Below are 27,228 nucleotides of genomic sequence, written 5' to 3'. Positions count from 1 at the left end.
ATTCTCAGTAAATCTTCATGTTTAATGCTCTAAATGCTGCCCAGTACCTATGCACTGCTGTTCTTTTCTAAGCCATAGCAGTGCCATCGGTGACTTTCAGCTCAGTTTATCACAGTAATTTGAGCATGGCTGAGCTGGGCTCTGAAATTAGGTTCCTGGAAGGATCACCTTGCCGCCTCTTGTCCACTGTAATGAGTGTGCTTCCCCTCATTCTGCTCATCCATGACTTAGAAGCAAGGCTAAGCCCAGGCCTGGTGGGCATTCAGGCTCTCAGCTTTGCTCAGGAGCTTGCTGGACACCAGGCTTTTCCCTCTTGTGAGTGGAGTCAACTTGTCTTCTTTTATAAGCTTTTTGCTGTGGTTAAATATTATAGTTAATTTATGGATTAGCATCTTAATTATTGTTTGAATTATCTGCCGGTGCTGTACCTGGCTAATAGAAAGTGCTGCAGAAATGTTTGTTGAATGGGGTGGGCTGGAATGGAATGTGTATTTGATGTGGCCGGTCAGATTGTAATGAATCTAACATGTATCTGGTCCTGTCATGGCCAGCTGGGGAATGACTGCTGTTTTGATTTATTCAGGAGACTTTTAAGAAGAACTCTTGTGTAAATTAACCATTTTTTTAAAAAAGAGATTTGTTTTCTTGTAGATGAGAAGAAATGTGCTTGAATATAAGTAATTAATCTTTCATGTTAGTGTAATTTTTAGTATATTTCAAATATGCTTGTACTGTTTAAAAAAACAGTAATAAAGTAATCAGATGATTGCTTTTACATTGATCAGCTTGGCGTAGTTACTGAGACATCAACATACTAATTAGAATGTCAGGATATTAAATTACTGTTCATTTTCTAACTTTTAATGTTGTGGATGATAATAAATGATAAAAGAATTTATAAGTGAGTTAACATACTATCCTGTCAATTTTGGTTAATTAACAGTTATACAGTGGTAATTATTTCCTTTTTTAAAAATTTCCTGTCTATCTTTCCTAAAGATTTACCAATTATTAACAATTTAATGGAAATATTTTTTCTGCCTTGACCAGTGTTGCTAAATGGTTAGAGCGTCAGCCTGTGCACTGAGGGTCTTGGGTTTGATTCCCAGTCAAGGGCATGTACCTGGGTTGCAGGTTTATTCCAAGCCCCATTCAGGGTGCATGTGTGAGGCAGGCAATTGATGTATCTCTCTCGCATCAATGTTCCCTCCCTTCCCGCCCTCCCTTCTTCCTTCGCTCCCTTCCTCTCTCCCTTCCTCACCCCCTCCTGTCCACTCTATCTAAAAGCAATGGAAAAAATATCCTCCAGTGAGATTAAATAAAATAACAAAAATAAATGAAATATTTTTTCCTGTATATGGCTCTTTTGTACATTTAAATGAAGAAAGTGTGTTGTAAGCATTGAATTGTAAATAGAAAATTGTTCTCAACTAACTTTCATTTTAGGTTGATTGTGTTCTGGTTATTAGTTATTATGTAGCTACTACCCTCAAACTAAAACAATGATTCTAAAATGTAATATCAAAAATTAAAGCCAAATCCTAACCCTAACATTTTCAAACAATAACCATTTTATTACTAGAGGCCCGATGCATGAAATTCGTGCATGGGTAGGGTCCCTAGGCCTGGCCAGTGATCAGGGCCGATCAGTGGGGCGATTGCGGGGGGCCCACTGGCACCCACCTTGGCCAGCCTGGTGCCCCCCGCTTGCCAGCCTCACCCCCCGCCCTGCTGCCGCCGCTGGTCTCCTCCCTCAGCAGGGTGATGGGGGGGGGGGGCGCTGTCCCCTGCCTTGGCTGGCCTGGGGCCTGTGGGCTGGGGGCAGCTCTTGCGTTGAGTGTCTGCCCTCTGGTGGTCAGTGCCTGTCATAGTGACCGGTGGTTCCCCCGTTCGGTCAATTTGCATATTAGGCTTTTATTATATAGGATCTCACAATTTTGAGGGTTGGGATTCAGACTGGGCTTAATGGGGCACTTCTGCTCTATATGGTGTTCGTGTGGTTACTTGGTTGGCAGGCAATCTGGCCTAGGATATACAAGACAGCTCTACTCCCATGCTGGTGCCAAGGTGAGGACTTGTAGAAGGCTGGACTCTATTGGGATCCCCTCCATGTGATCCCACAAACTAGGGGGTTGAACTTCTTCTTTGGAGTGACCCAGGACTCCACAAGAACAAGGCAGAAGCATCACTGGGACTGGCGTGGCATCACTTGTGCCATGTTGGTCCAAGTAGTCATAGGCCAGACCAGATCAAGGGGAGGGCAAATAGATCTCAGCGCTCAATGGGAAGAGTGTCAAAGAATTGCAGCCTTTAATCTCCACAGGGAGAGTAATGATTAGGTCACAGTGTATTCGAGAAACAAGGTGCCCATTATAGAGCACAATGCTTACTACTGATATAAAACCTGTATTTATTAGAACTAGTAATGATATTAAAAATATTATTTATTTGCTCTCATTATTGGGGTCTCCCACAAATTTTTATTTTAAAATTTTTGTTTTATTTTATTGATTTGAGAGAGAGAGAGAGAGAGAGAGAGAGAGAGAGAGGGAGGAGAGAGAGAGAGACATCGATTTGTTGTTCCACTTATTTATAATTTAATTCGTTGATTCTTTATGTGCCCTGACTGGGGAATGACCCTGAAACCTTGGGACCCTACTCTAACCAACTGAGCGATCCAGCCAGGGCCTTCCTCCACAAACTGTTTATTTTATTTTGTTTTAAAGTTTTTTTTCCTCCACAAATTTTTAATTTCATTATAAAAGAAATGATTCTTAATGGTTTCATTATATATTGGGTGTTTTAAACAGTCTTTTCATTATTTGTTTTAATTGCAGTTTTAATATTGTTGGAATTGTTAACATGTATTTTACATGTAAAATATTTTTCATTTTAAGAAAAACTGATACTTACTAGTAAACCATTTATTTACATTTATTGATGCATGTCCCTTTCCACAAAGGGTTCGAGGTGACTTATAACAAGACACACATGACAAATCTATATAGAAGTAAAACACAAATAGCATAATGAGGACCAAGAAAAACATCAAAAAAATGGCATCACCGTCTGCCTAGTGACTAAAGCACCAAACCTAGAAGTCTTTTTCTCCAGACCCCCTTCATTTGCAATCTGTCTGTGTCACCTCCCAAATCTACCCCAGATCTGTCCCTTTGTGTTCTTTCCACTAGTGCTTCTATTATCAGGCCACTATCATCTTTTTCTTTAACTACTCAGATAGCCCCTTAAGCATAAGCAGTAAATCAGATCTGAGCTTTGCTCTTCCAAAAGCCTTTGTTTAATGCACAGTTCTTAGTATAAAAGTATCTCACCCAGGGCTGGGGCTCCATCTACCTCTGTAACCACTTCTCACACCACCCCTTGACTGCCACTGCCCTCCGTCCGCCTTCTCTCTGTTCCTTCCATATCTTTAGGAAAAAGGACCTGTTACCTCTGCTTGGGATGCTCTTGCCATGGGTTTGCAGAGCTGGCTCCTTTTCATGCAAGTTTCCATTTAAAATGTGACTCCTTCAGAGAGGTTTAATTGATCACAGAACTGAAAGTATAAATCTGTTGTCCATCTATAGCACTTCTTGTTTTATTTTCAATCTAGCTCGCTGATAGTTTCTTGTTTGTTATTTATTGTCTGTCTCACTCCATTAAAATGTAAGCTTCATGAGAACAAGTTTTGTTTTTGTTTATAGTTGTATTCCATCTGCTGGAAGTAGTGCTTTGTACATAGTAGGTCCTCAGTGCTTTAGAAAGAATAAATAAATTCTACATAAAAAATTGAATATTAGAATTAATGGTGGTATTTTCAGGACATGACAAGTATATTTTGGAAAAGGTAATTCTTTCCTTGGGATTCACGTGACACTGGTGATGTGTGTCAGAATCACTAATGGACTTTAAAAAACTCTACAGCTGATCTTTGATCCGTAGGTCTAGGTGGCACCAAGAATCTGTAATTCTGAAAAGCTCCTATGCAAATCCAAGGCACATTCTTGCTTAAGGGCCAAGGTGCGAGAAAGAAAGCGAGCTATGTGCATTCAGGTAGAAAACTTCACAATATTTATAAACATGATTGAATATTATTGATTGGAAGTTTATAGAATAACTCTCTGGGAAGCCTTATTTATATCTTTACTCTAGAGGCCAGTGTAATAGTTTACAGGTTCCACAGTAGTATACCCAAGATGATAATTTGGGAGTGTGGGAAGGAAATAAATAATACAACATACATTTTTAACCATTTTAAAACATTTTGGGGAAGGCTTATTTTGCATACATAATGTACCGTAATACATGTGTGTAATTTATAAATAAGTATGCATATACTGGAAATATGTGCTCACCATATTTCATGGATAAAAATGTTGATCCAAAGAGGCTGGAGATGACTCTGCCAGTAAGGGTAGCTTACCAGTATCTCCTGAAGGCCATCTCCAGCCCTGCTCTGTGTCATATTGGCGCTCACCTTAGCTGATTGAGCAGCCTTTATCTGGAACTTCACCAGGTGTGGTGGCAGAGAGAGGAGAGACGCAGGTAAACCATATGCTCGTAAGGCTTTGCTTGGGGGTGACACATATCACTTCTGCTTAGATTTCACTGGCCATTGTATGACCCTCCCTCAGTGAGGGACTCTGCATAGGGCGAATAGCAGTGCAGTCTACACAGTCATTCTCCACCTGTGTGTTTACTGTGTGGGACACTGCCTCTCTGGAGCTGCTCTTGACCTCTGTTTGGGATGCCTGGCAGAGTGAGACTGCTCTCTCAGTTCCTGGTTTGATGAAGAATATAAAAAAGAAAAAAAAAAAACTTCCACACAGCCCAAATCCTTAATTCTATGAGTAAGGTAGCATGTAAAGTAATATGATTGTAAAATATAGTGAAGCATCCATCTTATATAAAAACTGTTTGAAATTTTAACCCTACTATTTTGGCTTCTGTAAATGCTTGCTTGCTTAAATAATAAGAAATAAGACTACTCCCATTCCAGAGAGGCCATAAACCTTCCCTGGACGAAGTTATCAGTGTTGGCGCCAGGCCAGGTCTTTGGTTGAGGTCTCAAAGCCCCAGCACATAGGGCTCTTTAAGAACTTGCAAAGCTGTCTCCCCATATTTGGGAGACAAAGAGGGTAAAAAGATATAAATAGGGAAACTTCCTCCATGTTTTTTGGCCCAGAATTTGAGAGACATTTTGCCCGCGTGTAATAATAATAATAATAATAATAATGAATGTAACTCCATCTCTCTAAGCGTTGCTTGGTTCTTCTGTGGTTTTTCTGTAACAATAGAAATAAAACTTTACCCATACTTTTAAAGCTTATTGTGGTTTGTGCCTGACAAAAAGATTACACCATTATACTCTGCCATTTGAAGCAGCACTGACCATTGAATGGATGGATATAGAATAGATCCTAAGGATTGAAGTGTGGGGATTTGTGAATAGTGCTAGAGAGAGAATTTCAAAGCTCAAATGCTCAGTGTCTGTGCTGGTTGAAAATTAATTAGAGTAAGGTTGAGCATCTCTAGCACAGAAATGTAAGTCATCCAGAAATGTGATTCCATATGATTCCAGTTAGAGCAGTTTGTTTATATACCTCTATTTAGGAAGATGTTTATTTTGTGAAGCATGATATACAGCAGGTCCTTGAATAACATTGTTTCGTTCAATGTCAGTTTGTGATAATGCTGATGATATGCTGTAGGAACTTAACTCTAGTTTATATCAATTAGTCTATGGTAAAATTGGTTTCATTATCAGTTGTTTTGCTTAAAGTCACAGAGCCTTCGACGATGGTGAGGACTTACTGTACTTTGATTGTAAAAGATGTTGCAGTGATAACCTAGCTTATTTTATTAGTTTTGAACACCCCTTAAAGACCAGTTTTATGTTAGTTTTACTAATCAAAGTAGTAGTTTTAACTAATAAAAGTTTATTGAAACCAGTTTAGATGCAGGAAACATTTCACTTTATTCCTGGGAAAAAGCCTGAAAAACAGAAGGTAATAAAAATGTACATTGCTGGTAGTAAGAATAAATATTTACCATTAATTAAGGGCATGCTATTTGTTATGTCTGTTCTAGAACTTTCTGTATTTTATTTAATTTAAAAGCTACATGAAGTAGGCATTATTTTCTTCATTTTACTGTAGAAAGAGAGGTACGAAGAGGTTAATTAACTTGTTTAAAATTTGAACTTAGGTTTCTGCAATTACAAAAACTATATACTTTCCACTCTGTTGCTCTGCTTTTATAATTGTTCTACAATAAGTGTTTTTACTTTCGTACATGAGATTCTTTGTTAGTAGAAGCAGGAAGCCATTTAATTTTGTCTTTCTCTTTTAGAGGATATTTTTGAGGCATACATTGGGTAACCTCATTAAGAGAGTCTGAGAAAATGAAATATGCTTATATTTTCTCAGTAGTTTTTAGCCAGAAAGCAGAAGAGAATACTGAGGATTATTTAAGAAATTTGAAATAATAAAGTTAATAGCAGTTTACACTAATTAGTAAAGTTTCATATAATCATCCTACATTTTTTCAGTGAGAATTCTTTGAAATTAAAATTTTTGTTATAACTAGCTAAATAGATAAGTGACGATTTAGAATATGTGTGACAAGTCAATGAACTTTATTTATTGATTGATTTAAAAATTTTTTTTTTAGAGAGAAGGAGAGAGAGAAAAACATCAATTTGTTTTTCTGCCTTTTATGCATCATTGGTTGCTTCTTGTGTGTGCCCTGACTGGAGATCAAACCTTGGTGTATCAGGTCAGTGCTCTGGTCAGGACCATGGATGAACTACTTGTTTATACACCTTTATTACATGAGCTAAGATAGGAGGGAAAGAGGATTTATTTGCTTTTCCGGGCCTTGATTTCTTCAGATAGAACTCCAGCTCCTTGCCCTCAAACACATAGCCATCTGCTCGGTCACACTGGCCTTAAAGCAATTCATGCAAGAAGCTTGCCCTGCTGGAACTGCTCCTTAAAAAGACTTAATTTTTGCATTCTTTTTCCTTTCATCATATTTCTTTTTTATTTTTATTTTTTTATAATTTTTTTAATTTTTTAAAAATTGTTATTTTTTACATATCATATTTCTTCTGAATTTTCTTTGATCGTTTTTTTGTTTAAAATCTCTTCCTCCTCTGGAGTTAGCTTGGCTCCCTTCTTGCAGCCCAGGGGCAGTGCCTGGTGGGATTCGTATCTCTGTGGGTACAGTATGCGGTCAATGAGCATGATGTAGTTCTCTACTGGGTCTTGGTGTGGACCAGTTCATTGTTGGGTGCATTGGAGACAACATTAATAATCCTTGTTTTTCGTGTACATTACTCTGAGCCCCAGGAGAAGTTGCCCACGCCCAGCCTCAAGGCTTGATACTTCTTGTTGTCTCTCTGCACAGGGACTGTGTGTATGCAGCGGGGTCTAATCTTAGTGTTGGCAGCTGGACATCTCAGCACATATTTTCACTTCTTGTGGTAGGGCTTTCTCTTGCCCCCTTCTTGTGGCGCTTGTGCCAGTTGTCTCGAGAGATGCCCATGGCTCAGTGCCGGCTGGAAAGAGCATGGATGAACTTTCTAACACACCAAAGAAAAACAGAATATTACTGAAAGGCTAGAATGCAGGATATGACATGAATTTTAGATAGCATGCATGTGATTTGGAATGCATGTGGTTACTTTGGGTTAATGGTTTAGAAACATGTTGATTTCCTTAGAATTTTATCTGTTATTTCTAATCTAAGAAGACTAGATAACTTTTTATTGCCCCGGGGTAGGGGGTGGAGAGGAGTACATTTCAATGAAAGAAAATCTTATTACATTCTTTAATAATCTACCCTAGTTTTTATTCAAGGTCTTGAGATTATTTTTATTTGAGTCTTGACTGAATTTCTAAGGCAGAAGTCTATTTGACAAGTCAAGTCTCTTGTAACTAATGTAATCTGTTGTATGACAGTGGATCTGATGTGTACTTCCTTTGCTGCCCTGACATTTACTTGGTAAGCAGGTAATTGCTTGTAAACATCTATGGTATTGTTAATACAAGTATTTGAATTGAGTTTAGGGAAAGGAGAGTATTATTCCTAGAAGTGTTAGCATAACTTATATATTGCCTTGTGATTTGTTTGGTTAGAACCCCAAATATTATTAGGACAAGCATCTGTATGTTCAAAGGTACCTATTTCTTTATTGCTGTAGTAAGTGATTATAAAAGGGCTATGGTTGGTTAACACAGTTGGTCTCAATTTAAGTTTTTCAGATTTAGTTAAAACTGGGCTAAAACTGTACAAGCAATTATGATTACCATTATTAATGGTAGGGAGAATATTAAGATTTTATCTAATTTCAAATAAATATCCATTGAACACATTTGAAATATATCCATTGAACACATTTGAAATATATTTTAATATTTAAATTGGAACTTTACTTAAAAATAATGAAAAGACCATCATGAAGACAGGAAGATTTCTTTTTCTCCTTTTACCATATCTCCCCAATCAGTTTGTTTCTTTATCAGTGCTGTTTCAGAATTACAGCGTGGCTCTAAAAGTAGTCTAAGACATAGCTACCTTCTCTCAGATATTATCGGCTGTGTGTGTCTTGTTGTGTATTTCAGTTTTGAAGGAATTCTCTTATGGAACGCAAAATAAAAGGTAAATAGTCAAATAGAGAAGTTACTGTCAGCAGGTATATGTAAACAAAGCAAACACTAAAGCATAATAATCTGGTATGAGCTCTTAAAGAAATATTTGCTATTGCTAAACCATAATTTAAACACTCTGGAGTGTTGATTATATATAATATGTGCTCTACATTCTTTCAAAGAAATATTTTTACCTATAAGATTTCTCATGATACCTAGTTATATTACATTTTTAGTTTCTGTATTTTAATTCTGTTCATTACCAAAAAGGGATTGAGGTGAAAATTTTCAATTGATGACTTTTTCTTGCATTGATTTTGATGTTACATGTTTGTTCAACTTTTTTTGTTTATTGGAGACTGCATGGCCTTGTGGGTTGGAAATCCAGTTTGGCTCCTATTTCTACCAATTAACCATAAAACTAAGATACTATCTACCTTGTAGGGTTGATGGTAGAATTAATTGAGATGGTATAAGTAAAATGATTAGCATATTAACTAGCAGATGGCATGCATGGGGCTCAACTTTCATTGACTTTTGAACAATCTGCAGATTGACACATCTAAACTACCTCCTCTATGCTGTCTTTCAACTTGCACATAATCAGCAAGCAAAAGTTTTGAGTCATCACACAGTGGTGAGATACTTGTCAGCCAGCAGTGACTCTGTTTCCATTTATTGCTATCATTGTCTTTATGGTATTGTTTGTGCAATTACTTAAGTATTTTGTAGGGTTTTTCCTAAAAGTACCATTTATTCATTTAAAAATATTTTTTAATGATTCAGAGAGGAAGGAAGAGTGAGAGAGAGAGAGAGAGAAACATTAATGATGAGAGAGAATCATTGATCGGCAGCCTCCTGCATGCCCCCTACTGGGGATCGAGCCCATAACCCGGGCATGTGCCCTTGACCAGAATCGAACCTGGGACCCTTCAGTCCGCAGGCTGATGCTCTAGCCATTGAGCCAAACTGGCTAGGGCTGAACGTACCCTTTAGAAATGGGCCACGGAAGGGCAGAGATGGAGTGATGGTGGGTTGAATGGGCAGTGCTTTGGGCCCAACCTTACTTCAACCAGAGTATTTTTTTTCTTCTAATTTCTACAATGTAGTATCATTCCAGGCAAGATTTCCTTTGAAGAAAGATTTTTGTTCCTAAAAACACATTTGAAAATCAGTTTCCTATTGTATTTCTACCTTCTATGGAAAAAGCAGAGAAAGAAATGCTCAACTAATACTAGTAGTAAGAAGCCTAAGTCTTTGACTCAATAGATTTAGATATATGTGGAAATCACTAGGCATGGCAAAAGTGGGGATTCTGCGTGTCTCCCTAATACTTTCAGTGTGGTGCGGTGTTTCTTGCTTTTCCGCGTCCCGCACAGAAAGGGAGAATGACAGGTTCCTGAGGGGAGGAGCTGGGGGTTAAGAAATTAGAGAAAGAAAGAGACAAGAGACAGAAATAGATTCAAGCTGGGTGCCGGGTGGCTTCCTGTCCTCTGATAGAGAGACAGTCACACTCACCTCAGACAACACAGCATATTTATTGGTTTCCAAAAGGGATTTTATGATAAAAAGGAGTTTTGGGTGTGCCCAAATCCTATTCATCAGGATCTGAGTAAGCTCCTTATTTTGGGTGGGTCAAGGTCCTTTTTGTTCCTCATTCCAAGTACATGGAATCAGTACTGATAACAGGATTCTGCCAGTGCCCTTGGGCTCAGCTGATAAGAATTAAAAAAGTATCCATGTGCCTTCCCAGACGGCTCTCTACATTTCAGACTTAAGCTATCTTTAATTTTGGACTTAACAGTATTTTTAATTTTGAAGTAAATGAACAAATTAAAAGGATATGCAAGAAAGCAGTGAATGACTAGAAACTAAAATAAGAAAATACCATTTATAATAACATCCAGACCATAAAATATCTAAGGGATAAGTTTAATAAAATATGTGCAAGTATAAAGAAGAAAGAAATTATCCGTAATCCCTTTACCCAGAGTTAGTTATATCTTTGTGTAGACTACTTCCATGCACAGGCTTATACAGAAACATGCTTGGAATCTCTTAAAAGATTTATTTTACTTCACCTTTACCTAACTGTTTGAATTTACTTTCACCTAGCAGTATTTCACAGATATCCTTCTATGACAGTAATCATAAATTTCCATAATTTAAAAAGAATTTTACTGACTGCATGATATTTTGTTGTAACACAATTCATCTGCTTTCTTTTTTTTACTTTTTTAGCCTTTTAAACACTTAAGAAGTATAAACATATCCAGAAAAGTACATAAAACAAAAATAAGTGTAGTAGATTATTATAAAGTGAATATTAGTCTGTCATTCAGATGAGGAATAAAGCATTGCTGCTATCCTTGAAATGCCTTCTTGTGTTCCTTTCAACCAGTCTTTTCCTCTCTCTCCTAGAGGAAACCACTAGTCTGACTTTATGGCAACCTCCTCCTTACTTTTTTCCTTTTAGTTGGTCATCTGACTATTCATCCCTAAACTATATAATTTTCCGTATTAAGACAAATCTTTCTATAAATGGAATAACCAGGTATATTTTATTTTGTCCATGGATTATTTTGCTTAATATATATTTCAGGTTATGCACATTGTGTGAAGTTGTATTATTTTTGTTGCTGTGCCATATTCTGCACTGAATATGCCACACATTTATTCATTCTGCCTTTGATGATGAGTTTCCAGTTTTGGGCTATTAAGAATAATGTTGCTTTATGGTTATATGAATAATGCTGGTTCATGTTTACTTGTTTGTATGTTGTCCAATGGCTTTGGTCTGAGAACTGGAACATTCCTGGTACTAGAAAACTTACAAATGCTGATTCTTGGGATCCACCACATACTTAAGAATCAGGAACTCTAGGGGTGGTGCCCAGTAATTTGTGTTTTAACAAGCCTTCCAGGAGATTCTTGTGAGTGGTATAGTTTGAAATCCATTGCTTAGGGCAGTGGTTGGCAAACTGCAGCTTGCGAGCCACATGAGGCTCGTGAGCTGCGGTTTGCCGCTCTGCTGACTAATGAGTTTGCCGACCACTGGCTTAGGGGAAGGGTCAGCAAAATATGGCCCATGGGCCAAATCCTGGCTGATGCCTGTTTATCACATGGCCTGCGAACTAAGACTGTTTTTACATTTTAATTTAATTTTATTTATGTTATTAAATCTGTTATTTTGTTTATTCCCCCCTTTACATTTTTTAATAGTTAAAAAATTAAAGAATAAAATTTCTTGGCACAGGAAAATTATTTAAATGTAAATTTCAGAGTTTATAAATACAGTCTTATTGTAACACAGCTGTGTCCATTTATTTACATAGGCTGTTTTCTTGCTGCAACAGGAAGCTGTACTTGTGACAGAGACGTTATGGCTCGCAAAGCCTAACATATTAACTATTTGGCCTTGTTTAGAAAAAGTTTGCTTATCTCTGCTTTGATGTATATACTTGGGAGGAGTAAAATTGCCAGGTTATGGGGTGTATTTACCTTCAACTCCTGAGATAATACCAAATTTTCTTTTTCTTTTTTTTTTTTTTTTAAATATATTTTATTGATTTTTTACAGAGAGGAAGGAAGAGGGATAGAGAGTTAGAAACATCGATGAGAGAGAGAAACATCGATCAGCTGCCTCCTGCACACCCCCCACTGGGGACATGCCCGCAACCAAGGTACATGCCCTTGACCGGAATCGAACCTGGGACCCTTCAGTCCGCAGGCCGACGCTCTATCCACTGAGCCAAACCGGTTTCGGCGATAATACCAAATTTTCTAAAGTAGTTCTACCAATTTACACTTCTGGCAGTAAGTTATGAGAGTTCCCATTGCTCTCCATTATTTTTTTAAAAAAATACATTTTTATTTATTTCAGAGGGAAAGAGAGACAGAAACATCAACGATGAGAGAGAATCATTGATCCGCTGCCTCCTGCATGCCCCCTACTGGGGATCGAGTCTGCAACCAGGACATGTGCCCTGACCAGGAATCGAACCGCGACCTCCCTCCTGATTCATAGGTTGACACTCAAACACTGAGCCACGTCCACCGGGTGCATTGCTCTCCATTTTTACCTGCATTTTCCAACTTAACTTTAGTTGTCCCATTGGGAGTATAGTAGTATCTTCATTGTGTTATTTTGCCTCCAAAATTGTGAAAAACTTCAAACATATAGAAAACTTGCAAGAATCTTATAATGAATATGAAAGGTAAAGAATTTTGTTTACTTTATCTTATCTGGGCAAATCCTGAACTTCTTAACTCCAGAGATTAAAAAGCAACAATGGAAAATGGAGCTTCAGGAAAAAAAAAGCAAACCCTAACTGAAAGAGTAAAGTTTTTTTTACAGCTGTCCGTTTTTATCTTAACTCTCCAAGGTCTCCCCCCTCCGTCAGTGATGGGAACAAGACCCTTATACCTGTCCCAGGAAACAGCCCTGAGCTAAGAGCAGACAGAGCAAATAGTGCTCTGACAGATAAGAAAAGCAGGACATGAGATTACCGGATGGGACTGTTGACTGAAAACTTAGGCCCTGTCATTAAACATGTTATTAACGAGCCCTGTTGGAATTTCCTGGCGGCTTTGTCCTCTCTTCCCCCTCACATGTGTAACCCCCCGATGTATGGTTTTTGCCTATATATACTTATAAGACTTTCTGCTCGGGGTTCGACTCCTCTGCTCCCGTGTGAGTTACGAGTTGAGCCCCAGCGCGCTGGAATAAAGCCTCTTGCTGTTTGCATCAAGTGACGCCTCCTGCGGATGATTGGGGTTGCCGTCAATCCGTGGGATAGAGTAAGGGTCTCCCTCTGGGGGTCTTACAAATATCCACATTCCTTACCTAGATTTTACAATTTACATTTTATTATACTTGTTTTTATCACCTATTATCCATTCCTCTACCTACCCACCAATCCATTTCAAAATAAGTTTCAGAAATCATAACACTTCCCACCAAATACTATAGCCTGCATATCATTAACTAGAGTTCAGTGTTTGTTAAGAGTTCTCTTTTTATTTGTAACATGTACATACAATGAAATGCACAAACCTTAAGCACACCTAATTCATGAATTCTGACAAATGCATAAACTTGTGCAACTTGAACGTATCAAAAGACACAGAGCATTAATATCTGAAAGTTTCCTCATGCTGCATCTTAATGAATCTCTGTCTTGGTAACTGCTACTTAAATCTTTTCCTACCATATTAGTTCTGCCTGTTCTAAAACTTCATATAAATGGGATCATGTAAGTCTTTCTGTGGTCATATGCTTTCATTTTTCTTGGATAAGTGCCTTGGAGTTAGATTGCTGGGTCATAGGGGCAGATATTTTCAGTCTTACAAGCAACTGCCAGATCTTTTCTCCAAGTGGCCTTACCATGTTTATTCCCACCAACAATGAGAGCTCTAATTCTTCCGCACCCTCACCAACATTTCCCCCCATTGTAATGTTAACCATTCTAATGGCTGTGTAGCGATATGTCATTGATGTTTTCACTGTGGTTTTAGTTTGTACTTACCTGGTGATTAAGAAGATTGAGCATCTTTTCATATATTTATTGACCCATTGAGTTTTATCATTTTGTAAAGTGCCTATTCATGTGTTTCACTTATTTTTTTAGGTTGACTGTCTTTTTTCTTATTTTTGTCTTGTCTATTCTTGGCCCTTTGCATATTTATGTACATTTTAGAATCAACTTGTACATCTTACACACAGACACACATAAAAGCTTTGTGATTTTGTCTTAGACTGTATTGAATCTATAGATCATTTTGAGAATCGGTACATTTATAATAAGTCTTAGGTGTCTGTTATTTGGTTTCGCTTGTTTTCCTCAGTAAGGTTACAGTTTCTTTGTGGAGGCCTTCCTCATCTTTTGTTAGATTTCTCCCTAGGTATTTAATAGTTTAAGTTCGGTTGTAATTGGTATCTTTAAAAAAATTCTGTTATTGAACTTGACTGCTTGGTTGGTTGATTGGTTTTCTTTTTTTTTTTTAAATACATTTTATTGATTTTTTACAGAGAGGAAGGGAGAGGGATAGAGAGTTAGAAACATCGATGAGAGAGAGACATCGATCAGCTGCCTCCTGCACACCCCCTACTGGGGATGTGCCCGCAACCAAGGTACATGCCCTTGACCGGAATCGAACCCGGGACCCTTCAGTCCGCAGGCCGACGCTCTATCCACTGAGCCAAACCGGTTTCGGCTGATTGGTTTTCTATATGTGATTTTATATCCAGAAACCTAGATTATTTAGGGTCCAGAGGTATAAGAATTTATCTGTCGATTCTTCCGGCTTTTCTAAAGATATTAATAATATAATCTGTGAATGCTGACGGTTTTGTTTCTTTTCCAGTCCTTATACTTACTTTTTGGTCTTCCCTATCTGGTTCTCATTCATGAGTCTTGTTCCCTGAGTGCTTCATCTTTGACCGTGTACTGGCGATGTTATTTGGAGGGCTACATTGAAGCCTAGGAGGATTATATCTTTCTTCAAAGAGGTTTCATTTGTTTCTTTCATGGGTCTGGGGGCATTGATAGTCCAGGATAATTTTAATTAAATCCATAATCTGAGGTCCCTGGCCCACTCAATAATTGGAAACTGGATGTAGATCCATAATCTGTAGACTAATAATCTTATGGTGTACCCCCTCCTACATCCTTCTGAGTCCTAGAGAGTAGGGGATAGTTTATCCACTGTTGGCAGAGTGTTGTTGAAGCTGCTTTCCCAGCATCAGTAACTGTAAAAGTGGACTTTAAATGACTGGCTTTGACGGTTGGCCTGGCAATTCCTAGGTAACTTACCTATAATGCAGATGGGGTGGTCTAAATTACCTACTCCACATGAACTGAAACTTGGTGTTTCTTTATGATTTCATTGAGTTTTTATTTCCTGTTCCTGAGGGTTTTTTTTGTGGGTTTCTAGAAGTTCTTTGTTTTCTTTCCCTCCCTCCCTTCGTTCCTCCCTTCCTCCCTCCCTTCCTTTCTTCCTTCCTTCCTCAAATAACTTATAGTTTCCCATTCATCAGCTGTCATCACCCTTGTTTTTTATTTCTTTATATACCTCCATGCTCGGAGTCTATTATTATTATTATTATTTTTTCTCATTAAGTGATGTTTCATGGTGTGCCTTGTTATAGAAAATGCAATTGCATTTTATTTTATTTATTTATTTTTTTAAAAAATAAATCTTTATTGTTCAGATTATTACAGGTGTTCCTCTTTTTTTCCCCCATAGCTCCCCTCCACCTGATTCCCCACCCCACCCCATGCCCTTACCCCCCGCCACTGTCTTCATCCATAGGTGTAAGCTTTTTGTCCAGTCTCTTCCCGCACCCCTCACACCCCCTCCCCCCTGAGAATTGTCAGTCCACTCTCTTTCTATGTCCCTGATTCTATTATATTCACCAGTCCATTCTGTTCTTCAGATTTTTTATTCACTTGATTTTTAGATTCACTTGTTGGTAGGTATGTATTTGATGTCATTTTGTTGTTCATAATTTTTATCTTTACCTTTTTCTTCTTCTTCCTCTTCTTAAAGAACATCCTTCAGCATTTCATGTAATCCTGGTTTGGTGGTGATGAACTCCTTTAGCTTTTTCTTGTCTGTGAAGCTCTTTATCTGACCTTCAAATCTGAATGATAGCTTTGCTGGGTAGAGTAATCTTGGTTGTAGGTTCTTGCTGTTCATCACTTTGAATATTTCTTGCCACTCCCTTCTGGCCTGCATAGTTTCTGCCGAGAAATCAGCTGACAGTCGTATGGGTACTCCCTTGTAGGTAACTAACCGTTTTTCTCTTGCTGCTTTCAAGATTCTCTCTTTGTCTTTTGCCCTTGGCATTTTAATTATGATGTGTCTTGGTGTGGTCCTCTTTGGATTCCTCTTGTATGGGGTTCTGTGTGCTTCCTGAACTTGTAAGTCTATTTCTTTCACCAGGTAGGGAAAGTTTTCTGTCATTATTTCTTCTAATAGGTTTTCAATATTTTGCTCTTTCTCTTCTTCTGGCACCCCAAAAATTCGGATGTTGGTACGCTTAAAGTTGTCCCAGAGGCTCCTTACACTATCATCATATTTTTGGATTTTTTTCTTTTTGTTTTTCTGGTTGGGTGTTTTTTGTTTCCTCATATTTCAGATCTTTGGTTTGATTCTTGGGGTACGTTGATCTACAGTTGAGTTTCTGTATATTCTTTATTTCAGACAGTGTATGCTTAATTTCTGACTGGTCCTTTTCCATTTTTTTGGCATTCTCATTAAGGTCCTTGAAGGTCTCACTAAGCTCCTCGGAGGTCTCAACAAGTTTCTCGGCGGTTTTTAGAAGATTCTTGAGTAACCTTATAAATGTGGTTCTGAACTCTATGTCGTCCATTAGTTTGCTTTTCTCCATTTCTCTCATTCGTGACATGTTTCTTTTTCTCCGCATTTTGCTGCTTCCTTGTGTTGATGGAGTGGCTTTGTGTGGTAGGTGACCTATAGGGGCTAGTAGCTCAGCCTCCCCAATCACCTGAGGTGGATGCCTTTGGTACACTTCTTTGTGGGCTGAGTGCAAAGTCTTGGTGTAGTTAAGCCTTGATTGCTGTTGGTACACTGGGAGGAATTGACCTCCAGGCCAATTGGCTGTGAGGACCCGCTGTGTCTATAATGGAAGAACTGCTGCACTGGAGACACGCTTATGGTGCAGGACTTGTTTCAGTGGGGCTTTGGTGCTCACTGAGTCTGCCTCTTGAATGTGTCACTTATGGATGTGAGGAGTTGAAATCTGGTGTCTTACACTGACCACTAGGTACACTGGCTTCTGGATCTCCAATGGGGTGCAGGTCAGCTACTGTCTGAGGCCACCCAGCAGGAGCTACAGCAAGAACTACAGTTTTCTCTTCTTTGCTTGGGGTTTGGAGGTTTTGGAGCTGTCTGACCCGGGCTGCAAGTTTGCTAGGTTAAGCTGCGATAGGGCAGGCCATTCATATGCTAAAGCTGCTGCTTGGAGCTTGGGTGGGTTCATAGATTGTGCAGGGCGGGGTCTCAGGGCGTGACTAGGCTAGGGCGTGGCAAACAGCGATAGCTGCCAGTAAGCCGGCTCTGAGTCTCCGACCCTGTCCCCGGGCCTCGCGCCCCAGCACAATAAACAATTGTTCCTGCAAGGAGCTCTGCAAGCAAGCCACCCTCACTTTCCGACCCCACGGCAGACAGTCCAGCTTCCCCCCATAGGAGTTTGGGTCCCCCGCGTCTCCCCAGAAACTGGAGTTCAGAGTAATCGGGAGCTTATCTCCTTTCGGGTTGAAAACAGCAGCGCTCCCAGTCACCCGTTGCCAGCCCGATTCGCGCGTCTCCGTACCTCAGCTTTTCAGGGCTTGTGCACCCCTCAATGCTGTTTGCTCTTTCCTTCTAGTTGTAGAACTTCCACTCAGCCAGCTTTCCCGTGGTTCTGGGTGATAGACGTTTTGTCTTTTAGTTGTAGTTTTGAAATTGTTGTGCGAGGCAGCAGTTTAGGTGTTTACCTACGCCGCCATCTTGGATCTCTTCTCATGCAATTGCATTTTAAAATGTTTTTGTAGGAATTCTTTGAAGTATGATTTGAGTTTGCTTCTGCCAGGTGGCTGGGCATTTGAATCAGGGTCCACCTTAAAACCAGTCCAAGGCTTGGGTTATTTCGAATGACCCATGGCATTTGATCAGGAGGATCTCAATGAAATTAAACTAGATACCCTACTTCTTGTGGGCATGACTTTGTATATTAGTCTTCTGTACTGTAAAGAAGATACTTTAAAAAATTTTATCAGTGTCTTTGATTTTTGTGAGAGGTTGATCTGAGTAATATAGCCTGCTTTACTGAACCATTAAAGTCTACTGCAATTTATTTAACCAAATACCTTTTGTTGGACATTTAGATTTTCTTCTTCTTATTACAAATAATATGTGATGAAGAAAAATTGTTCCTGGAAGTAAAACTGTTAGGGTCTGCATGTTTTAATGCTTTTTGAAATGTTTTGCTCTTTGGAAAGGTTGTCCTAACACTGTGTATCCTAAGTTTTCCTAATTTGGGCCATTTTAATAGGTAGAAAACAATACGACATTATTGTTTGAATTTACTTTTATTATTTTCACCTACATGAATGGTAGCTATATTATACTTTTGGATTACTAGTACTTTCTTCCTACTTCCAAAGGTTTTATTGAGAGTTACTCAGATGTCAAATGATATAAATATTTTCCTCAGTTTGTGATTTATATTTCATCTTAATTTATAGATCTTTTATTTTTCTGTATAGGAATTTATAATTTTTATCTAGTTAGATACATCAGTCTTTTCTTTTTATAATTAGTCTGAGATAATAGATTTATAATTGTGTCTAGCAAAACTAGTACTTTAAGTTTGGAGTTGTTTTATGTGTCTAGAAAATTGAGAAATAGTTAAATCGCTCATAACTACAAATAAGTATTTTAATAAAAAACATAACTCTTGAATTCAGATAATGCTCATTTTAAGTCTGTATTAAACCGAGTTTTTATTATAATTCCTTTGCTTTTATATTATAATACTTTCTATTTTTTTGCTGTTGTTCTTTTGGAATATGTTGTCAGAAATTGGCAGAGTAGAAATTTGAAAGTGTATTGAATTTAAAATTTTAAAAGTATTTGGCTTCATTAATGCTAATACTGATTTAGTGATTATATTAGGAATGATTTGAAATATCAGGGTTTACAAATTTCTATAAAAAATAGAATATTCACTGTTCTAGTGAAGGAAAGTATTGTATTGAAACTGAGTGAAGACTTTTACTTCCTTAAACAATATGAAATATGTTTTCTTTTAGATAAGTAAGGACGAGAAGACTTTTCCAGAAAAGGATATTATTGCTTCATCATTCAGTTCAAATGAGACTGTCTTGGAGTTGGAATCAGTTTATAAGGTATGTAAACTTTAAACTACTTTCTAGGTTTTGTTAAATACATCACATTGAGCTTTCTATACATGTTTAATTAACCCATTTGTATAGCCTGTTGTCACCACGGCCTCTCCCGCTCCTGTGTGTATTTCTTCTTCACCCCACTAAGAGTGTGCCAGCATTCTGTGTCGGGATGTCCTCCTACACAGACACTCTCCTAACCCTGCCTGGGCTCTGATCCTGCATTGCCTGCATTCTCTAAAAGGAATTCTCTCCTCACAATGCTTAGGCTTTTATGCTGCATGCTGGACTGCCCCCTGCAAGGACACTCCCATCACCCCTCGCTCTGGATCCCTGCTCTGCATGGAAGGCTTCTTTGCCATTGAGGGGCTCTGACACCTTCTTGGACCATCTCCCTATGTGAACATGGTCTCATACCCTTTGGGCACTCACACTTGCTCTCCTGTGGAAAGACCTTCTTTAACCCACCCACCCAGGTTCCAGCATTTTGCTTGGGCTACCTCTGCTGCTCTCTGTCCCTTAGCACAGATACCTGCTTTGCTTGAATCCATTAAATGGTTTTTGGACTAAATAGTTCTAGAGGGGAGAGCTGAAATTCATTTTAAAATTTGGTAGTTGCAACCCCCCAGGTTCCTTTGAAAAGAATGTACTCAACATTATTGGTGAGTTCCAGTGGCTTAAAATCCTGCTTCCACATTAGTTCCCCATTCTGACTTCCCTGTTCATACCAGTTAGGCCATCATTCAGTCAGCCTTCCAAATGTAGAGTTTGGGAATCAACATTTATCCCTCCCACATCCCACATTTCCTATTACTCTGCCTTCATGTAATCTTCAGCTTCTGCCTAAGCATTTTTATTTCCATTGTGACTAACCTGATAAGCTAGAATCATGGAATATGAGAGCTAAGGAACCCCTAAGGGTCATTTAGATGACCCCTTCCTGCCCTGTCCTGGTTTTAAAGATTCTATATTTTTATAAAATTTGTATACCCTGATATTTCAAATAATTTCTAATATAATTACTAAATCAGTATTGTCATTCATGAAGCCAAATTTGTTTAAAAATTTAAATTCAGTATACTTTCAAATTTCTACCTATAAACCTTTACCACTGAGGTTTAGAAGCAGTAATTAAATGTTCCAAAATCATAAGTCTAGTGAGTAATAGAGCTTGGATTAAAACACGTTTCCAAACTTCTGTCTCCTTTCCTTGCCTGAATTATTGTAATAAAGCCTCTTACCTCCTCCTCTGATGTGTCCTGTGTGAGTTACCTGTTAGATGCAGTGTGCATGTACTGCCCCAGAGAGCTGTTTGACTTTCCATCTGTGTCTAACTTATTTTCTCAACTAAGTGATGACCTACTTCAGGACAAGGACTGTGTCGTAGTAAAAACTATTTATTAAAAAAAGCATTGTTCTATTTATTATGTAATGTCGTTGAGTATATTTAAGAATGATGGGCATATAGATTTAACTCTTATCTAAAACTTGGGCAAATAGACAATTTGGGGATCATTTTTTTAACCTAATTTTTTCTCTCATTTTTGAAAAGAGATACACAGTTCACTAACATATTTCTGATATCTTAAACTTTTAGTATATTCCATAAGACTTTATAAATGTATAGTAGTATTGGTTTTTAAAAAACATTTATTGGCAACTACTTATTTTAATAGCAAAACTGAATGCTTATTATTATTTTTATTTCTTATTGTTGAGATTAGCATTTGCAATATATTTCTCTAGAGAAAGAAGGAAACATAGATGAAGAAATTTGTATTGCTTCATTTGTTAGTAATTTTCAGCACTGAACATACTGTATACTCATTAGGATTCTACTTGATGCAGAATAAAATGTGGAGTATATCATATGAGAGGAATACAATGTGCTTTGAGGGCTTGAGTTGGTAGTTTGAACTCCTGGGGACTATAATTTATAAATTCATTAGTTAAGTAAAAAGAAAGCATTTTAACTTGACAGTATTTTTCAAGACATCTACTCTGAAATACACATTTTTGGATTGCCACTTCTTTCTTGTGCTAATTGTTTACTTTTAAGGAGTGTAAATTGATCTTTCTTTTCTTGTGATCTGTGGGGATTGATGAATTTGTCATAGGAAGAATTTTATTTAGACTTGGTACATATGAAGACAGGAGGATTTCAAAATGACAGGTGCTGCTTATTCTCCCTGTTTCACTTTGAATTCAGATCCCTTTTGCTGACGCTCTGGATTTGTTCAGAGGAAGGAAAGTCTATTTGCAAGATGGCTTTGCTTATGTACCACCTAAGGACATTGTGGCAATCATTCTGAATGAATTTAGAACCAAGCTGTCCAAGGCTTTGGCAGTAAGTATTTTTCTTTTTTACTATATTTCCTTATTCACTTTATTTCCACATATTCACCTTTTAATTTATAAAATAGAACCTCAGGTCTCGAACTTAATTCCTTATGGAGGGCTATTCAGGAAGTGACTTATTAAAAATCGGAATCATTTTCCCCCCATTAAAATAATGAAAATTAAATGAATTCAATTGAATTGAATTAATTCATTCCAGACCCAAATGATTCCCTGTTTAAACCTTTCTTATATAAAGTACATGTCTAATGTACTGTTTAATCTGTAAATAAACACTTCTTTTCTTACATTTATTGAACCACCCCCTACTAGCTTTAAAGGAATCTCTTTTAGCACTCATTTCCAGGGCTGTCTTTCTGGAGGTCAGCATTCAGCATCTTCACTTTTTCCCATATTGCTTCTATCCGACTGATTACTTTTCATTTATCCAAATCAACAACAAATTTTCTACCTCTTCAATTGCTTGTGATTGTTGTTTTGTGAATACTTTCACACCCTTAGCAACAGCAGCACTTTTGATGGTCTCTTTATGTTTTGAAATTGTGCTAATCGTCCATTTGGCTAGCAACAAAAGCAAAAGAAACCCCAAAACACAAAAATATTCAGAGCACAATTTCCTGATATGTTAACAACAGGAGGTTCAGTGGTAAACTGACTCATATTCAGCATTCTGTCCTTTGTTTGTGGTCTGAGAGATGTTTTTTTTGTCATGTTGAGGTGTCAGCATGAAAGGGTTGTTGGTCAAGAACTGAAGGTTTGTTCGACAACTCAGACATTTTTCTCTGTGAACAACTTGCTTGAGAACCGAATTGTTTGAGATGGGAGATGTTTGAGAACTGAGGTTTGACTGTATAGCCTTGGTCATTTTGTTCTTTACTTCTTAAGAAATAAATTAATTTTTATAATGATATTCAAATTGCTTATGATGTTGTACTGATAATTCTAGAACTGTTAGGTTTTCATTCGTTTCTACCCATAGTTAGTTTTCTTATTTTTTCTTTCTCTTGGTAATACTAATGGAGAGCTGGTAAATTTTTAAAGTGGGTTTTTCAAGGTCCTGTCTCTTTGCTTGGAGATGGATTTTATATAAGGCCCTTCACATTAGAGTGGCCTTTGGTGGATGTAACCCTTAGATTTTTGTTCTAAATTAGTATTTTGCGTCAGTAGAGGGCAATGTAGAAGAAAGTCTTTATATTAAATAGTAAAAACGGTGATATGATAGTGCTGCAATAAAGAGCCTACTGCTGGGTGAGATTGGTGCTAGCTGTGTTGAGTATATAACATGATCAATGCTCTTTCAGAGATTTGTTGAAACTGTTATACTTAAGTATAACATCTTAAAAATACACACAAAAATTGTAGTATTTTCTGGTGTAAATAATTTTTATTACTGGCTCTCCTAGGTTAACTAACATGTATAATTCAGCTATATCAGCATTTGGGAAGACTAAAATGTTAACTCTGCTTTTATGAAAGAAGGCACTTTATTTAAATACATAGCATTATGGGTGTTTCATAACTGTTAATATTCTTCCTCTTTCCCTAATCCAATGTGTTGTTGTTACTGTTTTTAATCTTTAGTAGTGTTGATGTTTTTCAATATTTTCTTTACTTGTCTTGTAACTTATCCTGGACCATAATCTGTTTACAGATAAAGATGGTATCTTTTATACTGTCAGTCTCTGTAGCAGACATATTTGCCTACTGGTGGTTGTTCTCGTTTTATTATTGGTTTTGTTCACCCACTTTGCCTGTTGACATGTTGGATAGCACTTCTTTATGTGGAACAGCCATATACTTTTCAGGACAGTGGGTATCCTTAGCTCTCATCCACTAAATGCCAATAGTGGTCAAAGTCCCCATAACAACCAAAGATATCACCATGTATTTCAGAAAGCTTCTGGAGTGTTGGTATCAACCTTGGGCTGATAATGGTGGTTTCTACCTCCTTTACAAATTGTTGATCTGTGCATGCGATACAGCGTAACTCTGGCTGTATCACATGCACAGATCAGAAGTTGTTTGGGGGCATCTGAAAAAAGCTTTCCTTGCTAATAAAAATGGGCACATGCATATTTGCTAGTCAACTTAGTTTCCTAACAGTCTTATGTACAAAGAAGGCTATGTGGCAGATTTAAAAAAAATAACGTTTTTATTTATTTCAGAGATGAAGGGAGAGGGAGAGAGAGATAGAAACATCAATGATGAGAGAGAATCGTTGATCGGCTGCCTTCTGCACGCCCCCTTCTGGGGATCGAGCCTGCAACCCGGGCTTGTGCCCTCACTGGGAGTGGACCTCCAGGTTCATAGGTTGACCCTCAACCACTCAGTCACATCAGCTGGGCCATGTGTAAGATTTTTGCAATCTCCCCTCCCCCCTTCTTATGGGCAAAAGATGGGGAATATAAATATATTGAGATTAAAGACAGAACTCTATGAGTTCCTAAGTTAGGAATAAATTTTTTTTTCAGCAAATTACACTTAAGCTTTGTACCTCCCTCTCTCATTCTTTCCCCCTTCCAACATACTATAAGAAATTAAAAATTTTTTTTTAGAATTTTGAAGTAATCACAAACTTACAGAAAAGTTGCAAGTAAAATAACAATAATGTTTTCCCTAAATCATTTGAGAATAAGTTCCCAACCTTACGTCTCATCACTCCCAATACTTTAGCGTGTAATACCTGGAAACACAGATGTCCTCCCCATAACCACAATTCAACTGTCAAAATAAGGAAAAGTAACATCAGATCATGGCTACCATCTAGTCCTCAGGCCCCTTTCACTTGTCACCAGTTGTCTCAGTCGTGTCCTATATTTGTCCTAAATCAAGTGTGCTATTTAGTTATTGTCTTTTTAGTCTCCTTTAGTCTGAAATAGGTTCTTAGGTTTCCCTAGACTTTCATGATTTTGTTACTTTTGTAGGTTCTAGGCCAAGTTACTTTATAGAATAGCTCTCAATCTGGTCTGATATTTTTGCATGTTCAGATGCAAGTTATACATCTTGAGCAGGAATATCCTAGAGGTGAGGGTATATTCTTTTCATTGTATCCTATCAGGTGCACATGATTTTGATTCATTCCAGTTCTGATAGACTTTATTTAACAGTGTATTTACCTATTCTGTTATTGACCTGCATTTGGGTTTTGTTTTCTTTCTTGTGGTTATTACTAATACTGCTGCTCTGAATATTCTAGGACCTCTTTGGCAAACACATTTCTGTTAGTTCTATGCCCAGGATTGGAACTGTAGGGTGTAGGGTGGTCCACCTTCTGCTTTAGTGGATTCAGACTTACTAGGTTGGTCCTGATTGCCAGGGCTTGTGGAGACCTCTGGCCTCAGTGTCTTTGGATTTGATAGAAAAGGGACAGCGATTGCTGCTTGACTTTCTCCCGGCAGGGTCAGGGCCACGTCGGGTTGAAAGATTGTCCAAAGAACCGTTTGCCTTTTATTTATTTTTTATCTTCACCCGAGGATATTTTTTCCATTGATTTTAGCAAGAGTGGAGTGGAGGGGAGAGGGGAGGGAGGGAGGGAGGGAGGGAGGGAGGGAGGGAGAGAGAGAGAGAGAGAGAGAGAGAGAGAGAGAGAGAGAGAGAGAGAGAGAGAGAGAGAGAGAGAGAGAGAGAGAGAAACATTGATGTGAGACATCATCGATAGGTTGCCTTCCAGGGGCCAGGGATTGAGCCTGCAACTTAGGTACGTACCCTTGACCGGGAATTGAATCCGCGGTCTGTGGGTCTGACACTCTAACCACAGAGCCAAATCAGACAGGGCCCCTTTGCCTTTTCATGCAGGAGAGTGGATGGCATGTATTGCCTGGGAACCTGACCTGATAGCTGTGGGAGGAAGCAGAAGGAAGGGAGGGGATTTCTTTTAGGGCTATGGCGAAGGAAAAACCTAAACCTATTGCTATGGTCTCTTTATTACTGTCCTTTCCCAGGAGGAAAATTTTGACCTTGGGATAGATAATTGAAAAATATCAGCCTTATGAATGGAAATATCCTTGTAGGATGAGAAAAATTGCCCTAAAGATAAAAAAGAGGTACTTTAGTTAGTGGCTGAGGGTGAAATAAATGGGGCTGGGGGAAGTCTAAGGTGATAGAAGAGTTTTATCCCAGGTGATATCTGAAAGCTTGTTCTTAATGGGATTTTTATGATAACGGAACTAGTCTGGCTTTTGAACATGCTCTAGGACTCGTAAAAGATGGACATAAGCTTCTCATTGGATAAGAAACCCTTTCTCACCGTGCTGATCTGTGGAGACTCAGCTGTGGCCAGTCTTCCTCCAGGAAGCCCTCTCCAGGCCTCCAGGTTGTATTAAGTGTGTCTTCTTTGTGCTCCCACAGTACTCAGCTCACTACCAACTATGATGACATGATTCCAGTTATGTGTTTCTCTCCTCAACTAAAATATAAGCTTTTTGAGAGTAAGGGCTCTGTCTTAATTAAAATTTTCCATCTACCCCATAGGGGCAGTGCTCAGTAACATTTTGTTGAATTGGTAGGTGCTGAATAATAATAATTTCTATTTGTCCATGGTTTACTGTTTATGCATTTGACCCTCACCATGAGTCTCTGAGATAGACAGAGATTACAATCTGCATTATATAGATTAGGAAAATGCAGTTCCTAGAGGCTATTTATCCAAGGTTATTGCTGGAGCCATTTCTGAATATCAGGTCTTCTAATTGTAATTCCTAGGCTCTTTTGATGGTAACTGTTCCTTTGTATTATCAGGGAACTTACTCTGAGATAATATTGGAAGGTAAATTTTACTAGTGTCCAGTTACAGAGCAGGCAAAAAGGGTGAATTTGGAGCTGAGATGCAATAAATTGATAACCAGTTATGGAAAAAAATGAGGGAAAGACATATTTCTTTGCTTCACAAACAATTTTAGAAGCTTTGGCCAGTTCTTTCAGTTAATGGTTTATTTTTTCAATAACTTTTTATTTGTTCACCCACGTATTGTTTTGGGTACTAGGGACACAGTATTTAACAAGATAAAGGAAAATTTTCTTTTTTATAAAGTTTATATTCTAGTGGGAAATAGACAATTACTAAAGTAATAAACAATAACAATATTGAATATGTGGTATGAAGGAGCCAGCTCAATGCCGACAGAGGCAAGTGCATTCCAGGCAGGGAAAGTCACCAATTCAAAGGCCCCGAGGAAAAAAAGGAGATATGTGTAATACTTTCAACTATAAATATTAAACAAGCAAACACAAAAAACACACAAAGGCCCTGAGGAGGGAGTATTGGTATTTTTGCAGAGTTAAAAAGGCCAGTGCAGCTGAAGGGT

General features: G+C 38.1%; 1 protein-coding gene and 1 pseudogene across 3 annotated transcripts in view; one reads left to right on the top strand and one right to left on the bottom strand.

Annotated features, from left to right (window-relative positions):
* PRIM2 (DNA primase subunit 2) overlaps window positions 1-27,228 on the top strand; it is a 369,636-nt gene that overhangs the window by 39,544 nt on the left and 302,864 nt on the right. For both annotated transcript variants that reach the window (XM_080663471.1, XM_080663470.1), the window contains exons 6-7: window positions 19,475-19,570; window positions 21,777-21,914. In XM_080663471.1, the coding sequence (XP_080519597.1) occupies window positions 19,475-19,570; window positions 21,777-21,914 (234 nt within the window). The remainder of the gene's footprint in view (window positions 1-19,474; window positions 19,571-21,776; window positions 21,915-27,228) is intronic.
* On the bottom strand, window positions 6,791-7,548 carry LOC308245927 (small ribosomal subunit protein eS8-like; annotated as a pseudogene). The gene is made up of 2 exons: window positions 7,098-7,548; window positions 6,791-7,024 (listed from the first exon to the last, which is right to left on the bottom strand). The product of its transcript is annotated as a small ribosomal subunit protein eS8-like (transcript).

The sequence above is a fragment of the Plecotus auritus genome (genome assembly GCF_963455305.1).
Source record: "Plecotus auritus genome assembly, chromosome: 4".
In the NCBI taxonomy this organism is placed as follows: Eukaryota; Metazoa; Chordata; class Mammalia; order Chiroptera; family Vespertilionidae; genus Plecotus; species Plecotus auritus.
This window is presented reverse-complemented; position numbering and strand designations above follow the sequence as displayed.